The 18,283-nt window shown below is 46.0% G+C and overlaps 1 protein-coding gene across 1 annotated transcript in view; it reads left to right on the top strand.

Annotated features, from left to right (window-relative positions):
* Window positions 1–18,283, top strand: part of pcdh15b (protocadherin-related 15b) — a 1,128,636-nt gene that overhangs the window by 947,379 nt on the left and 162,974 nt on the right. Inside the window, exons 24-25 of the mRNA XM_078413191.1 lie at window positions 5,449–5,565; window positions 17,837–17,977. Coding sequence (XP_078269317.1) covers window positions 5,449–5,565; window positions 17,837–17,977 — 258 coding nt within the window. The remainder of the gene's footprint in view (window positions 1–5,448; window positions 5,566–17,836; window positions 17,978–18,283) is intronic.

Raw genomic sequence — 18,283 nt, 5'->3', positions numbered from 1 at the left:
CACGGTGGCGCAGCGGTATTGATGCTGCCTAACAGACACAGAGACCCAGGTTCCATCCTGACTACGGGTGCTGCCCAACTTCTTCCCAAACTGTATGTATGTGTTGTATGTGTTGTGAGCGGAGCACCAAGGCACATTCCTTGTATATGCACATACTTGGCCAATACACTTATTCATTCATTCATTCATTCGTTAAGCCCTTTGCTCCTCTAGGGAGCATAGGCCATGGACAAATGTGCTCCACCTCACTCGGTTGTTGGCGGTTCTTTCGAGATCTCCCCAGTTGAGCCCACTCCCAGACATTCCTGCCTGGAGACCTCTTCTCCAGCTGTTCCTGGGGAGACCTCTTTTCCCTTTTCCTCGTGGGTTCCATCTCAGGGCTTTCCGGGTGATGTTTGTGGCAGGTTTTCTGAGGGTGTGTCCAATCCAGCTCCATTTTCTCCTTCAAATTTGTAAGTCAATGGGATCCTGGCTTGTTCTTTCCCACAGCTCCACATTGCTTACTTTGTCTCTCCACCAGATGTTTAGTATTCTCCTGAGGCAGGTGTTAATGAATGTTTGCAGCCTGTTTGTTGTGTGTTTTGTTGTTTTCCACGCCTCTGATCCATACAGCATCACCTGCTTCACGTTTGAGTTAAAGATGCATATTTTGCTGTTGATTGAGATGTGTTTTGAGCTCCAGATCTTCCTGAGCATGTTAAACTGAGAGTTGAGAATAGGAGCAAAGAGGTCCTTCTGCAGTTGTACAGGGCCCTAGTGAGACTGCACCTAGAGTAATATGTGCAGTTTTGGTCTCCAAATTTGAGGAAGGATATTCTTGCTATTGAGGGCGTGCGGGTTAATTCCCGGAATGGCGGGACTGTCATATGTTGAAAGACTGGAGCGACTAGGCTTGTATACACTGGAATTTAGAAGGATGAGAGGGGATCTTATCGAAATGTATAAGATTATTAAGGAGTTGGACACGTTAGGGGCAGGAAACATATTCCCAATGTTGGGGGAGTCCAGAACCAGGGGCCACAGTTTAAGAATAAGGGGTAGGCCATTTAGAACGGAGATGAGGAAAAACCTTTTCAGTCAGAGAGTTGTAAATCTGTGGAATTCTCTGCCTCAGAAGGCAGTGGAGGCCAGTTCTCTGAATGCATTCAAGAGAGAGCTAGATAGAGCTCTTAAGGATAGCGGGGTCAGGGGGTATGGGGAGAAGGCAGGAACGGGGTACTGATTGAGAATGATCAGCCATGATCACATTGAATGGTGGTGCTGGCTCGAGGGGCCGAATGGCCTACTCCTGCACCTATTGTCTATTGTCTAAACACCACCCTAGCCTTATTGATTCTGCTTTTTATGTCTGCATCTGCCCCTCCGGTGGTGTCCACAACACTGCCTGGGTATGTGAATGTTTCTACCTCCTCCAGGGCAGTACTGTGCATGAGGACAGGGTTGCTGGTTTTGGTCTTTGCTGTATTGGGTGTGAGACCAGGTTTTGTTGCAGCTTGTGAATGTCCATCCGTCTTCTCCTGCATTTGTATCTGTGTGTGTGTGTGTGTGTGTGTGTGTGAAAGGAGAGCTATGTCGTCTGCAAAGTCAAGGTCATCCAGCTGTTCCCACATTGTCCACTGGATTCCATTTCTTTTCCCTTCAGTTGTTTCCATCATGATCCAGTCAATTGCCAGGAGGAACAGGAATGGTGACAGTAGACATCCCTGCTTGACGCCCATCTTGACACTAGAGCTCTGGGAGAGCTGGCCTGCCTGCATGCATAACTTTGCATGAGGTTCCATCTTACGAGTTCTTGATTAAGTTTATGATCTTTTTTTAAATTATTTTTTTCAATCAAAAATATTTATTCAAATATTAAAATAATATCTACAATAAAACCAACACAGAACCCACCACCAGAATACTGTACAAACAAATATACCAATTGAAACTATTATAGAATTATATTACAATCCCCATCCAGGATACATCCAATCCCCCGCGGTGCCCAGCGGTCCCTGAAATCCCCCAGGGTGCCCGTGGACAGCGCGCGGTCCCTCTCCAACACCACCCGGGCGCGGGTGTAACGCCGGAAAAGGGGGCAGGCAGCCGTCTCGGGCAGAGCCCTCTTCCGCCTGGCGCCGTGAGTCGCGGATGGCCAGTTTGGCCAGGAAGTTTATGATCTTGGTGGGATTTCCATAGTGGTCCATTAAGCGCCACAGCGTTCTCCTGTCTAAGCGGTCAAACGCTTTCTCAAAGTCGATGTACAGGGACGTGTTCCATTCAATAGACTGTTCGATGATGATGGGTAGTGTTGCTGTGTGGTCTGGGCACGAGCGATCCTTCCTGAGTCCTGCTTGCTGGTCCCGTAGCCTCTCGTCTACAGCTTCCTGAAGACGGCTGACGGCGACCCGGTTGAGAATTTTACTGGGCACAGAAAGTAGGGCGATCCCTCGGTAGTTGTTACATTTTTCTTAGGTCACCTTTTTTTTTGGCAGCTTCACAATGCGTCCCTCTGAATAACATGGACAGGCTCGGGTCGGGACTGATGAAGGCTCCCGAACCGAAGCATCGCCTATCCATGTTCTCCAGAGGTGCAGCCTGACTCTCGGAATTACTCCAGCATCTTTAATGTGTAATATTCTGCTGTATTTTGAAACTTCACATAAATAGCTGTGTCGAACAGTGAGCATTGGAAGGTCACTCGACTGCCACAGGCATCACAACCACGTTTGATCCTCACTCTACCCGTGTGCATTTTGTAACAGAGTCACTCCAGCAGTAATGTAGAGCAGAAGCCTAAGGCACTTTGTAGTTCTCCAAAGCACATCCATCAATACTGTTGTCTGTATCAACAGCCAGTTAGAATATCAATACTTTGATCTGCTAACTCACTGAAAAGGGAAATAGCACACAGATGTTAATATGATCAATAAAATGACATGACCAGATTAGACTATTAATCTGTCGGTATCTCAGTTGAATAGACTCGTCTCAGAAACCACTTACCCCGACAATAGCAGGCTAGGTAGAGCTCTAAAGGATAGCGGAGTCAGGGGGTACGAGGAGAAGGCAGGAACGGGGTACCGACTCGGCTTGTACTCGCTGGAATTTAGAAGATTGAGGGGGGATCTTATAGAAACTTACAAAATTCTTAAGGGGTTGGACAGGCTAGATGCAGGATGATTGTTCCCGATGTTGGGGAAGTCCAGAACAAGGGGTCACAGCTTAAGGATAAGGGGGAAGTCTTTTAGGACCGAGATGAGAAAACATTTTTTCACACAGAGAGTGGTGAGTCTGTGGAATTCTCTGCCACAGAAGGTAGTTGAGGCCGGTTCATTGGCTGTATTTAAGAGGGAGTTAGATGTGGCCCTTGTGGCTAAAGGGATCAGGGGGTATGGAGAGAAGGCAGGTACGGGATACTGAGTTGGATGATCAGCCATGATCATATTGAATGGCAGTGCAGGCTCGAAGGGCCGAATGGCCTACTCCTGCACCTATTGTCTATTGTCTATTGACTGCACACTGGCATAGCTGGTGTAGCTACTGCCTCATGGCCCCAGAGAACCAGGTTAGATTCTGAGCGCAGGTGCTGCCAGTGTGGAGCTTGCACTTTCTCCCCGTGCCCACGTGGGTTTTCTCCGGGTGCTCCTGTTTCCTCCCATATCCCAAAGACGCGCAGGTTTTATAGCCTAACTAGACCGTGGACCCGTTGGGCCCAAACCTCTCCTGCATTGGTGCAGCACCCTCTCCTCCCCCCCCCCCCTCCCCTCTCCCCTCTCCCCCCTCCCCCACTTCCCCACCTCCCCCTCCCTTCCCCCCCCTCCCCCCTCCCCCGTCCCTCCCTCCCTCCCACTCCCCCCCTTCCCCTCCCCCCACTCCATCCCACTCAATTCCCCTTTTCCTCCCTCCCTTCCCCCCCCTCCCTCCCTCCCTCCCCCCTCCCTCCCCAGAAGATAGATTTAAACTTTAAAATGTGAATAACTTAAAAAATATAACACCGATTTCAATGAAACTGCTTCCATTCGCACCAAAGGGACGACGGTGAGTAAGGTGGGCCTAAAATAGTCGCGCTATCGTGTACCGTTTTGGCTGTAGTTCAGGAACAAACAAACAAACAAACAAACAAGAGTTTTAATATATAGAGTGGGTGATCAATAGTCGGCCGGGCCGAAGGGCCTGTTTCCATGCTCTATCTCCAAACAAAACTCTGAACTAAAATTAAAAAGACCTTCAAGCTGAAATGTTAACACCACTTTTCTTTCCAGAGATGCTGTTTGAATGTTTCATTTTTTTTCTTTTTAATACTGGTGCAAATATTGATCTTTTCTATTGCAATTATCCCCGTTTGAAGTGTTAAGAATGACCACATCTCCAGGCTGTATTTTCTAAATTAGCAGAATAAGCAGAATGAATGGGTTTGCGGGTTCATTTGTTTTGGGAATAGAATGAATGAATAGGTCTGAAGAAGGGTCTCGACCCGAAACGTCACCCGTCCCTTCTCCCCAGAGATGCTGCCTGACCCACTGAGTTACAATAGACAATAGACAATAGGTGCAGGAGGAGGCCATTCGGCCCTTCGAGCCAGCACCGCCATTCAATGTGATCATGGCTGATCATTCTCAATCAGTACCCCGTTCCTGCTATCTCCAGCATTTTGTGTCTTTCTCACGAATAGATTTCCTTTTGGTGAATATAAAATGAACCCATGTCGACAAATAACTGCAGATGCTGGTACAAATCGAAGGTATCACAAAACGCTGGAGTAACTCAGCGGGTCAGTCTGAAGAAGGGTCTCGACCCGAAACGTCACCCTTTCCTTCCCTGAATCTGAATTACCTTTATTGTCATTCAAAATTAATTGAACGAAAATCATTTGCCACGCAGCCACAACAGTACAGAGTAAAAGACACAAGACACACAATTTTAACGCAAGCATCCATCACAGTGACTCCTCCAGACACCCCCTCACTGTGATGGAAGGCAAAAAAATGTCTTCTCTCTTCTCCCATGCTTCTCCCACGGACAGATAGTTCGACTTCTGCCGAGGTGACCGAGACTCCCGACTCACGCAGCCCCCGCAAGGAGATGGAAAGTCCCGCGGCCGAGCCGTGCCGGGCGATGAAAAGTCCCACGACCGATCTCTCTCCTGAGATGCTGCCTGACCTGCTGAGTTACTCCAGCATTTTGTGATACCTTAAAATGAACCCATAGTCGTATTTTGTGTCACATTAATTACAACTTCAAACCTCAGTCTGAAGAAGGGTCTCGACCCGATACGTCACCCATTCCTTCTCTCCCGAGATGCTGCCTGACCTGCTGAGTTACTCCAGTATTTTGTGAATAAATCAATTTGTACCAGCATCTGTAGTTATTTTCTTACACTATATATATTCAAATTGTTGGATATATTTTATTTAGTGAGGTTACTATTTAAGCGATGAACTCAAAGTGCTTTTTATTTTACAGGATATGAATGACTACGCCCCAGTATTTACTAAGCCTGTTTATAAAGGCCTGGTGGCACCAGATGCTTTCAAGGGGAGTCTCATCACTGTCGTATCAGCTGAAGATGTGGACCCTCCTGTGAGTTTGCACTGATTCGAATTCAGAAAAACAAAATGTTTTTGCAGTCATAAGAAAGCATTGTCAAAGTTGCGGTATTTCTTTTGGAAACATCGAAACATAGAAAATGGGTGCAGGGTTAGGCCATTCGGCCCTTCGAGGCCAGCACCGCCGCCGTTCAACACGATCATAGCTGATCATCCAAAATCTACCCCGTTCCTGCTTTCTCCCCATATCCCTTGATTCTGTAAGCCCGAAGAGCTAAATCTAACTCTTGAAAACGTCCAGTGAAAAGCAAACAGCGGGTCTAGTCAGTCAAGTCAAGTCAAGTCAATTTATTTGTATAGCACATTTAAAAACAACCCACGTTGACCAAAGTGCTGCACATCTGACTAGGAAAAAAAGAAACATACAGTGGCAGGCAGCCAAACACAACGGCGCGGCCATCTTGAACAAAATGTTAATTCAATCACCCACAGTCCAACAATAAAAGCACTAAACAGGCACCCAAATTACCCAACCCCAAAAACCCCCCAAAACACAGTCCAACAATAGAAGCATTAAATAGGCATTCAAATCACACACCCTAAAACCCCCAAAAACACAGTCCAACAATAAAAACATCAAACAGGCACTCAAACCACCCAACCCCAAAAAACACACACAAAAAAGAAACATCCATCAAAGAAACATCCATCACAGTGAGTCTCCTCCAGTCCTCTCTCTCCTCACTGTGATGGAAGGCCACAATGTCTTTCCCTTCTCCCGCTGTCCTCGCCCGCAGCCAGGTTGTTGTGGTTGCAGGCCGCACCGGACGGTCCACAGCGGGCCAAGCCCAAGGCGCGTCGCGTCGCAGCCGCTCCCGCAGCCTTCTAGGCAGCATCTGCAGAGAGAAATTGACAGACAATAGACAATAGACAATAGGAGCAGGAGTAGGCCATTCGGCCCTTCGAGCCTGTACGCACCGCCATTCAATGTGATCATGGCTGATCATTCTCAATCAGTACCCCGTTCCTGCCTTCTCCCCATACCCCCTGACTCCGCTATCCTTAAGAGCTCTATCCAGCTCTCTCTTGAATGAGATGAGATTTCGAGTTACGACCCTTCCCCTCCAGTGTTTGGCCTCCACTGCCTTCTGTGGCAGGGAATTCCACAGATTTACAACTCTCTGGGTGAAAAAGGGTTTTCCTCACTCAGCCCTAAATGGCCGACCCCTTATTCTTAAACTGTGACCCCTGGTTCTGGATTTCTTAAACTGTGACCCCTGTGAGGTTGTGTTGTTAAAAGATCCAAATTTAGGTTTAGAATATTTGTGTTGCAATCATACAAAGCATTATCTAAATTACAATGTTTCTTTCTGGTGAAGGCCACGAGGAGTTTTTCCATCTACTGATGTGCTCCGGCCATTCAGCCCTTCGAGCCAGCACCGCCATTCAATGCGATCATGGCTGATCACTCTCAATCAGTACCCCGTTCCTGCCTTCTCCCCATACCCCCTCACTCCGCTATCCTTAAGAGCTCTATCCAGCTCTCTCTTGAAAGCATCCAACGAACTGGCCTCCACTGCCTTCTGAGGCAGAGAATTCCACACCTTCACCACTCTCTGACTGAAAAAGTTCTTCCTCATCTCCGTTCTAAATGGCCTACCCCTTATTCTTAAACTGTGGCCCCTTGTTCTGGACTCCCCCAACATTGGGAACATGTTTCCTGCCTCTAATGTGTCCAATCCCCTAATTATCTTATATGTTTCAATAAGATCCCCCCTCATCCTTCTAAATTCCAGTGTATACAAGCCTAGTCGCTCCAGCCTTTCAACATACGACAGTCCCGCCATTCCGGGAATTAACCTAGTGAACCTACGCTGCACGCCCTCAATAGCAAGAATATCCTTCCTCAAATTTGGAGACCAAAACTGCACACAGTACTCCAGGTGCGGTCTCACCAGGGCCCGGTACAACTGTAGAAGGACCTCTTTGCTCCTATACTCAACTCCTCTTGTTACGAAGGCCAACATTCCATTGGCTTTCTTCACTGCCTGCTGTACCTGCATGCTTCCTTTCAGTGAATGATGCACTAGGACACCCAGATCTCGTTGAACATCCCCTCTTCCTAACTTGGGTGTAGGATAGATGTAGCGTATGGGGTGATCACTAGTTAGCTTAGACTCAGTGGGCCAATGGACCTTTTTCAGCGCTGCATGTCTAAATTCTAAAAAAGTGTTTTTGTCTTCCATTGAGTTTGTGTTGTTAAATGAAAATGATCCAAATTCCAGGTAAAAATATTTGTGTTCATAAGATCATAAGAGATAGGAGTAGAATTAGGCCATTCGGCCCTTCAAGTCTACGCATTCAATCATGGCTGACCTATCTCTCCCTCCTAACCCCATTCTCCTGCACTCTCCCCTTGTAGATAGATAGATTCCTGATTAGTACATGTGTCAGAGGTTATGGGGGGAAGGCAGGAGAATGGGGTTAGGGGGGAGAGATAGATCAGCCATGATTGAGTGGCGGAGTAGACTTGATGGGCAGAATGACCTAATGACCCTGCAACTGGTGGTCCGGCACCTCCTTTAATCCGGTCAAAATTTACAAGAGCACACTTGAAATCCCCCCCGACCCCGGAAGTCCCCCCCGAAAATGGCTGGATGAGGCGGCTGATCTCGACCTCGTCTGGACCTTCGAGGTGGATCGGCAGGTGGAACTCCAGCCCGGCCGGAGCCGGCATGGATCGATGGGCACCAGGGTCAGTGATGGAGGCAGATCCGTTATGGCCACTTAAGAGTCTTTGGGATAGGCACTGGGATATGCAGGGAATGGAGGGGTGTGGATCACATGCAGGCAGAGGAGATTAGTTGAACTTGGCATCATGTTCGGCACAGACATTGTAGGCCGAAGGGTCTTTTCTTGTGCTATAGTGTTCTTTGTTCTCTGTTGGATTGGGATGTAAAAGGATGTGTGATACAGTCAGTGTGGACTCTGTCGAACAAAGGACCTGTTTCCACGCTGTGTGACTCTATGACTATGTTCCATGTTGAATTAGGATGTAAAAGGATGTGTGATACAGTCAGTGCGGACTGTCGAACAAAGGACCTGTTTCCACGCTGAGTGACTCTATGACTATGTTCCATGTTGGATTAGGATGTAAAAGGTTGTGTGATAGTCAGTGCGGACTCTGTCGAACAAAGGACCTGTTTCCACGCTGTATGACTCTATGACTATGTTCCATGTTGGATTAGGATGTAAAAGGATGTGTGATAGTCAGTCAACCAAAGGGCATGTTTCTGCACTGAATAATTTTATGTCTTCTTTTATGCCCCTGACCTTGTACGCTATCCTCTTTCAAATATTAATTTGCCTCCCTTATTAGAAGCTGCTGTGGGTACTTGAATCAGGAATGATAGTGTTCCAATGTTGGCAATGCTTGTCATCAATTTAAACACAAAATCTCATAACTTCTTGCTTCGTAGATCCTCATCAACACCGCAAGTTCAAACACAATAATCGCTGTCTCGCTCTCCTTGCTTTTCTGTACAAAATCCCGTGAGTGTTCACGTAACTCCAACATCTCTTGGCTTCGCGGAGAAGCAAGAATCTGTCGGTCATTAGGTCAAACCGTTCCAGGAAAGTAAAGTGAAGTTCACATTGTTATAAATACATAAACCAGCCAAGAGGCTCAGGTAAGTGAGCGGAGGACCATGAATTCCAGAACTTACCTGCCAAATTATACTGATTTCCCCTTTGCCCCACACAAATGATATCTTGCCCCTTAGCTCCTGGAGGCACTTGGCAGATTTATCCATTAATTGTCCATTAAACCCACCGCAGAAAGTTGGGTCTTGTAATTAACAATCTACGTTGATGCGATATTTGTTAATGCAACGCTAAATCTTTTCCCTCTTGGCCAGAGGGAGAAGATTGTAACTGTTGAGACCTGCAATTAGTCAATTCTTTTTCGAGACTTTCAAACATTTGAAACTACAGTGTCTTTTAAAGTCGTACTTTTAATCTCATCTTTCTCACCTTGATTACCCTAGTTTAAACCCAATTCACCCTCCTTTTGGAATTCTTTGTTTCAAACCATTGAACTTTATTGACTTATCTCTTCAGAGTTCAATTTTCGATCCTCTTAATTTAGGGATGTCCCGTATGGCGGCTTTGCCTAGCAACAGTTCAGAGGTTGAGGGCGCGGGGAAATGTCTAACGAATGAAGCACACCAGGAGATAACTCCTACAAGATCTCACACTGGTTCAGTTCCAAGACCTTTTGTTCGCTTTTGGCCCAAGGAACAGACCTAGGTCTGAAACGTCAACCTATTGACCTGCCTCAGTAAATTTCTCTAACTACAATTAACCCTTGCAACCCTCTCTCTCCCCATCCCTTCCCACCCAAGTCGTTCTACTGGTTTCAAAGTCGTCTTGTTGAGTCTGATTTTCGGTGACTCATTTTCAGCTAGACCGCCTGTCTCCTTTATCATCATTATTTATTTGCACATCTTTCGTTCATTTGTTTTTTATCTCTCTATATCACCGTCTATATCTGTTGTTTCCCTGTCCCCTGACTCTCAGTCAGAAGAAGGGTCTCAACCCGAAACATCACCTTTTCCTTTTCTCCAGAGATGCTGTCTGATCCGATGAGTTACTCCAGCTTTTTTGTGTCTATCGTTGTAGTAAACATGATGCCATGACCATCGTTTCAAAATTTCCCAAATATGCATTTGATTGATTTTGATTATTCTTCACTTCCTCTGTTATATTCACGACAGTTCAAGGTCAATTTTTGCAGTTATTAGCATCTATGGAATTTTTGTGTCCTTTTGGATTGGAGGGGCATCTGTTGGCGTCGATCAACTGGACTCGACTCTGACAATTTACATTTGTATTCATCAGTTCATGCAGGTGTTGAAATGGAGCAGGCCATCATATCCAAAATGGGGAGGATCGATACCAAACTCTTTTCAAAGCTTGTTCTGTAAGCTTCAAGATTAACTCAGCTTCAGGTCAAGACAGTCAAGAGTGTTTCATTCTCACATGTCCCAGATAGAACAAAAGGTTCAGTGTGGAAATATGTGTGGATATGTGAAGATATGTGTGTGTGTGTGTGTGTGTGTGTATATACATGTGTATATATATATATATATATATATATATGTATACACACACATACACACATATATATATACATATACTATATATATACACACACATATATACACACGAGCACTTCAACTCCCCCTCCCATTCCCAGTCTGACCTTTCTGTCATGGGCCTCCTCCAGTGCCATAGTGAGGCCACCGGAAATTGGAGGAACAGCACCTCATATTTCGCCTGGGCAGCTTGCAGCCCAGTGGTATGAACATCGACTTCTCCAATTTTAGATAGTTCTTCTGTCCCTCTCTTCACCTCCCCCTTTCCAGATCTCCCTCTATCTTCCTGTCTCCTCCTATTATCCTTCCTTTGTCCCGCCCCCCTGACATCAGTCTGAAGAAGGGTCTCGACCCGAAAAGTCGCCCATTCCTTCTCTCCTGAGATGCTGCCCGACCTGCTGAGTTACTCCAGCATTTTGTGAACAAATACCTTCGATTTGTACCAGTATCTGCAGTTATTTGCTTATATACACACGCATATCTATATATATACTGTATATATATAGAGAGAGATACACACACACACACACACACACACACACACACACACACACACACACACACACACACACACACACACACACACACACACACACACACACACATAAAAAAACAAGCAAACAATAATAATTTAAAAAAGACAAAACTAATGCCCCTAAGTCTATGTAGTTCAGAGCGTATTTGGAGGTTGGAGTGTTTAATAAGCTGACGTGCAGTAATAACAATAATAGTCTGTGCAGTTCAGAGCTTATTTGGAGGTTGTTGTGTTTAAGAGCCTGATGGCTGTAGGGAACAAGCTGTTCCTGAACCTGGACACTACAGTTTTCAGGCTCCTGTATCTTCTTCCCGATAGCACGAGTGAAGTGAGTGTGTGGCCAGGGTGGAGTGGGTTCTCTGATGATGTTGGCTGCCTTTTTGAGGCAGCGACTCCTGTAGATCCCTTCGATGTATCCATGCTGGACTGGACCTCCTGCACCTATTGTCTATTGTCTATTGAGTGTAATCATGTATTGTCCTTCCGCTGACTGGTTAGCATGCAACAGAAAGCTTTTGTTACGTGCTCGCGAGTCAGCTGAAAGACAATGTACCGACACGTGACACTAAACTAAATAAATTGAAGGTATCACAAAATGCTGGAGTAACTCAGCAGGTCAGGCAGCATCTAGGAGAGAGGGAATGGGTGCCGTTTCGGGTCGAGACCCTTCTTCAGACTAAATAAACTGAACTCAATTTTTCCAGGAGCAAAATACTTTTAGCTTTTCCAAGAGGCGTGGTGAAGTCTGAAGAAGGGTCTCGACCCGAAACGTCACCCGTTCCTTCTCTCCTGAGACGCTGCCTGACCCGCTGAGTTACTCCAGCATTTCGTGTCTACCTTCAATTTGAACCAGTTATTTTCCTATACATGGTGTACTATGAAGAGGCACTTGGATCTGTAAACTTTAAGAGTTAAAAAAATTGAAGGGTGACCAGCTTTAATTCTGTAATACCCTGAGGGGGCATGACAGGGTGGCACAGTGGCACAGGGGTAGAGTTGCTGCCCTACATCGCCAGAGATACAGGTTCGATACTGACTACAGGTGCTGTCTATACAGAGATTGTGCGCTACCCCCGTGACAGTGTGGATTTTCTCTGCATGCTCCGGTTTCCTCCCACATTCCAAAGACTTGCAGTTTTGTACATTAATAGGCTTCTGTAAATTGTTCCTACTGTGTAGATTGTAACTAGTGTAAGGGGGATCGCTGGTCGGTGCGGACTGGGTGGGCGGGAGGGCATGTTTCCAAGTTGTAAGTCTAAACTGAACTAAACTAGACTGGGTACTTGTTGAAATATTTACAACAGTCTTGAATGAGCGGACAAAATAAGGGGCAAGTCATTTGAAACAGAGGTCTAGTTTAGTTTAGTTTTGAGATACAACACGGAATCAGGCCCTTCGGCCCACCGAGTCTGCACCGACCAGCGATCCCCGCACCTTAACACGACATGCTACACACACTAGGGACAATTTACCTTTATACCAAGTCAATTAACCAGCAAACCTGTAAGTTTTTGGAGTGCAGGAGGAAACCAAATAACTTGGAGAAAACCCACGCAGGTCACGGGGAGAACGTACAAACTCCGTACAGGCAGCACCCATAGTCAGGATCGAACCCGGGTCTCTGGCGCTGCAAGCGCTGTAAGGCAGCAACTCTACCGCTGCACAACGCCCCATTGAAATTTATTTTTGCAGAGGATGGAGGGTCTTTCGAACTCTCTACCTCAGGGGGCTATGAAGCCTTGATCACTGGAAGTATTTCAGGCTGAGGAAGAGAATTTCTGAAAAGAGGGTAATTAAGGGCCATGTGGAACTAGCACAAAGAAGGAGTTGAGTGAGGCCAGCGTTGATCATTCATGATCATATTGTAACGGCAATATTTGGCTCGAGGATCCTCTGCTGTCTCCTACCCCTATTTTCTTGCGTTCTTGTGTAACTATTCAAGCATTTGGCCAGAAGGCTTAGATTCGCAAATGGCAAATCAGGTGGCACAGCTGGTAGAGCCATTGCCTCACAGCGTCAGAGACCTGGGTTAGATCCTGACCTCGGGTGCTGTCCGTGTGGAGTTTGCACGTTCTCCCCGTGATCCAGAGGGTTTCTTCCCACATCGGGTTTGCAGGTTAATTGACCTTTATAAGTTTTTCCCTGGTGTATAGGGACTGGATGCGAAAGTGGAACAATGTAAAACTAGTGCAAACGAGTGATTTGGTGTGGACTTGGTGGGCTGAAGGCCCTGTTTCCATGCTGCACCTCGAAACAACACGGTGGCGCAGCGGTAGAGTTGCTGCCTTACAGCGAATGCAGCGCCGGAGACTCAGGTTCGATCCTGACTACGGGCGCCGTCTGTACGGAGTTTGTACGTTCTCCCCGTGACCTGCGTGGGTTTTCTCCGAGATCTTCGGTTTCCTCCCACACTCCAAAGACGTGCAGGTTTGTAGGTTAATTGGCTGGGTAAAATGTAAAAATTGTCCCTAGTGTGTGTAGGATAGTGTTAATGTGCGGGGATCGCTGGGCGGCGCGGACCCGGTGGGCCGAAGGGCCTGTTTCCGCGCTGTATCTCTAAATCTAAATCTAAACACCATGTCACTTTGAAGGGAACGAAAAAGGACATTTATTCCTGAAGTACTAAAGTTGCTTGTGATTGTCAAGACAGTCGGCTTCTTATCCCCCAAGCATCTGAGAACCATATGTAGTTATTAACGACTGTGAAAGGGGTCAATTTCTGGAATAGTCGCAGCAATGAATTAAAAGAGTGTAGTAATATGTGTAAATTCAAGAAAATGTTCAAAAACATTGTATTTGAAAGATACAAAATATGTGATCAGCACTGAGAAGTGACTGACATGACAGAAATGATGTTTCTTGATTATATTTGTGTTTTCTTTTGTATGGTTTGTTTATCTGCTTCTGACATATGAGGCTGTGTTTTTTTATTATATTTTGTTTTATTGTTTTGTTTCACTGCTATTTTGGCTAGTCAGGTAATGCTTTGTCAAGTATTAAGGGTAGGCACAATAAGCTTTGGCATCTGCCTACACCGTTTCTTGGGGGTCAGAGAATTTCATGTGTGATTATATTGTTTTATTTTTGATATAATGACTTCGTACTATTTAACTTTCTCAATTGTATGGTCAATCTATTGTATTGTATTGACTGGAAAAAAATAAAAATAAAATAAAATTTAAAAAAATTTAAAGATAGTTATTAACTGATCAATAGCTTCAGATCTGTGCGGCACTGTGGAGCAGTGGTAGAGTTAGAGTCATGGAGTGATACAGTGTGGAAACAGGCCCTTCGGCCCAACTTGTCCACACCGGCCAACATGTCCCAGCTGCACTCGTCCCACCTGCCTGTGTTTGGTCCATATCCCTCCAAACTTGTCCAATCCATGTACCTGTCTAATTGTTTCTTAAACGTTGGGATAGTCCCTCCTCTAGCAGCTTGTTCCATACACCCACCACCCGCCTTACAGAGTTGCTGCCTTACAGCGCCAGAGACCCGGGTTCAACCCTGACCACGGGTGGTTGCCTGTACGGATTTTGTACGTTCTCCCCGTGATCTGCGTGGGTTTTCTCCCAAATCTTCGGTTCCCTCCCACACTCCAAAGATGTACAGGTTTGTAGGTTAATTGGCTTGGTATAAATGTAAATTGTCCCTAGTGTGTGTAGGATAGTGTTGGTGTGTGGAGATGACTGGTTGGCGCGGTCTCGGTGGGCCGAAGGGGGGCTGTATCTCTAAACCAAACTAAACCAAAATCAATTGTGAGTAATCTAATTTAAATCGCTAGTCAGAATAATGGACTTCAGTTGTTTTAAAGAAACTTAGAAAGCAAGCGATATTTTCCCATTGAGTCGCGCCAGGAGATTAATTGAATGTAAAGAGCTGCTGAATAGGTATCATGGGACTGAGATAACATTGTCTGCTCTTTACTGAGGGAACAATCTCTGTGCTGCCACATTAGTGCAAAGCAATGATAATCAGATGAAGTAAATTGTGTGTGCTTAAAACAAACATTTATTCGACAACAACGTCCTTTTATACTGTAGGTGGTCCCAAGATTAGGAGGCATTTTGGGAGGCTAAATAGTTATTTTCTTTACGGTGAGTCAGATTAATTGGCTGGGTATAAATGTAAATTGGCCCGTGTGTGTGTAGGATAATGTTAGTGTGCGGGGATCGCTGGTCGGTGCGGACTCGGTGGGCCGAAGGGCCTGTTTCAGCACTGTGTCTCTAAACTAAACTAAGAACTAGCGTGAACGAAATGCTGGAGTAACTCAGCAGGTCAGGCAGCATCTCAGGAGAGAAGGAATGGGTGTCGTTTCGGGTCGAGACCCTTCTTCATACTCGATCCGAAACGTCACCCATTCCTTCCCTCCTGAGATGCTGCCTGACCTGCTGAGTTACTCCAGCATTTTGTGAATAAATAGCTTCAATTTAAAACAGGTTGCTAGACTTCTGGATGTTAACTGATTCGAAGGATATGGGGTTAGTGCAAGCAGGAAAATGGAGCAGAAGTAGATGATTAGCCAGGATCTTGGACAAGCTAGAGGCAGGAAACATGTTCCCAATGTTGGGGGAGTCCAGAACAAGGGGCCACAGTTTAAGAATAAGGGGTAGGCCATTTAGAACAGAGATGAGGAAAAACTTTTTCACCCAGAGAGTTGTAAATCTGTGGAATTCTCTGCCTCTGAAGGCAGTGGGGGCCAGTTCTCTGAATGCATTCAAGAGAGAGTTAGATAGAGCTCTTAATGATAGCGGAGTCAGGGGGTATGGGGAGAAGGCAGGAACGGGGTACTGATTGTGAATGATCAGCCATGATCACATTGAATGGCGGTGCTGGCTGGAAGGGCCGAATGGCCTCCTCCTGCACCTATTGTCTACCTTAAATGAATAGTGGAGCAGGTTCGAAGCAGCAAGTGGCTTATTTCTATTCCAATATTATATTCTCTTCTGAAAATCCTTCTCTCCATTGTTTCAATGTAACAAGTCACAGATATTATGAATCACCATTTATTTATTTCCTTCCCTCAAGACACTTTATGAAACTCTAGATGGAGCTCTTAAGGATAGCGGAGTCAGGGGGTATGGGGAGAAGGCAGGAACGGGGTACTGATTGAGAATGATCAGCCATGATCACGTTGAATGGCGGTGCTGGCACGATGGGCCGAATGGCCTCCTCCTGCACCTATTGTCTATTTACTTTTTATTGCTTTATTATCACATGTCACAAGTCACAGTAAACTTCTTTATCGTGCGTACCTTACACAAAGTGTGCAAAGGGTCGCCATGTATAGGGCGCCGAAGTTATAAAGTTTATTTTTTTAGTTTCGAGATACAGCGCAGATGAAGGCCCTTCGGACCACCAAGACTGCGCCAACCAGTGATTCCTATACACTTGCACTATCCTACACACATGAGGGACATTTCCACCAAGCCACGTACGCCCTTGAAGTGTGGGAGGAAACGGAAGATCTCAGTGAAAACCTCACAGGTCACGGGGAGAACGTAGAAACTGTAGACAATAGACAATAGGTGCAGGAGGAGGCCATTCGGCCCTTCGAGCCAGCACCGCCATTCAATGTGATCATGGCTGATCATTCTCAATCAGTACCCCCGTTCCTGCCTTCTCCCCATACCCCCTGACTCCGCTATCCTTAAGAGCTCTATCCAGCTCTCTCTTGAATACATTCAGAGAATTGGCCTCCATTGCCTTCTGAGGCAGAGAATTCCACAGATTCACAACTCTCTGACTGAAAAAGTTTTTCCTCATCTCAGTTCTAAATAGCCTACCCCTTATTCTTAAACTGTGGCCTCTTGTTCTGGACTCCCCCAACATTGGGAACATGTTTCCTGGTCTCTAACGTGTCCAACCCCTTAATAATCTTATACGTTTCGAAAAGATCTCCTCTCATCCTTCTAAATTCCAGTGTATACAAGCCTAGTCGCTCCAGTCTTTCAACATATGACAGTCCCGCCATTCCGGGAATTAACCTAGTAAACCTACGCTGCACGCCCTCAATAGCAAGAATATCCTTCCTCAAATTTGGAGACCAAAACTGCACACAGTACTCCAGGTGCGGCCTCACTGGGGCCCTGTACAACTGCAGAAGGACCTCTTTGCTCCTATACTCAACTCCTCTTGTTATGAAGGCCAACATTCCATTGGCTTTCTTCACTGCCTGCTGTACCTGCATGCTTCCTTTCAGTGACTGGATGCACTAGGACACCCGGATCTCGTTGTACGTCCCCTTTTCCTAACTTGACACCATTCAGATAATACTCTGCCTTCCTATTCCTACCACCAACGTGGATAACCTCACACTTGTCCACGTTGGAGCCACCACCACGATCTGTGTCTTCCAGCGAACTGCTGTCCCTCTCCTCACCTGTTCGCCTTTAGCCTTTGTGCTGCGGGGCCCCGAAGGGCTGAAGGCAGCCGGTCAAGGAGAGGGACGACGGTTTTCTGAAGAAAATGTACCCCTGCCATACTTTTTCATTCTTCCCCTGAGTTACGCGGTGGTTTGTAAATGAAATGAAGGCGTGTGTGCCTTCATTAATAGTTTTTGATTAACTAACTAACGTCCACGCTATTTTTTTCTCCGTTGGTCCCATGCACAGGGGAGCCCGGCAAGCAGCGTCCGATACAAGGTGGATCTGACTGAATTCCCCTACAGTGCAAGCATCTTCGAAGTGGAGGAAGAGACCGGGCGGGTGCTTACCCGGGTTAATCTCAACGAAGAACCGAACACAGTCTTCGAGGTGAGATCAGAGTGCAAGTTTGCAGATGACACAAAAGTGGGTGGTTTCGCAGGTAGTGGAGGTGGCTGTGAAAAAAAATTCCCGGCAGGATCTTAATAATACTTTTTTATAATCAATAGTCCTTTTATTCGTCCCACAACGGGGAAATTTGCAGGGTTACAGCAGCAAAGTGGATAGCAAAGATAAAAAATCTTTTTATTAAAAGATTAATTAATTAATCTTAATTAATTAAGATTAAAATAACGGTAATTATCTTTATTTGCTGGTCTGCTGGGAGCAGTGTAAGAAAATAACTGCAGATGCTGG

This window comes from Rhinoraja longicauda, chromosome 16, assembly GCF_053455715.1.
Source record: "Rhinoraja longicauda isolate Sanriku21f chromosome 16, sRhiLon1.1, whole genome shotgun sequence".
NCBI lineage: Eukaryota > Metazoa > Chordata > Chondrichthyes > Rajiformes > Arhynchobatidae > Rhinoraja > Rhinoraja longicauda.
The sequence above is the reverse complement of the archived record's forward strand: the minus strand, read 5'-3'. Positions and strand labels throughout refer to the sequence as shown.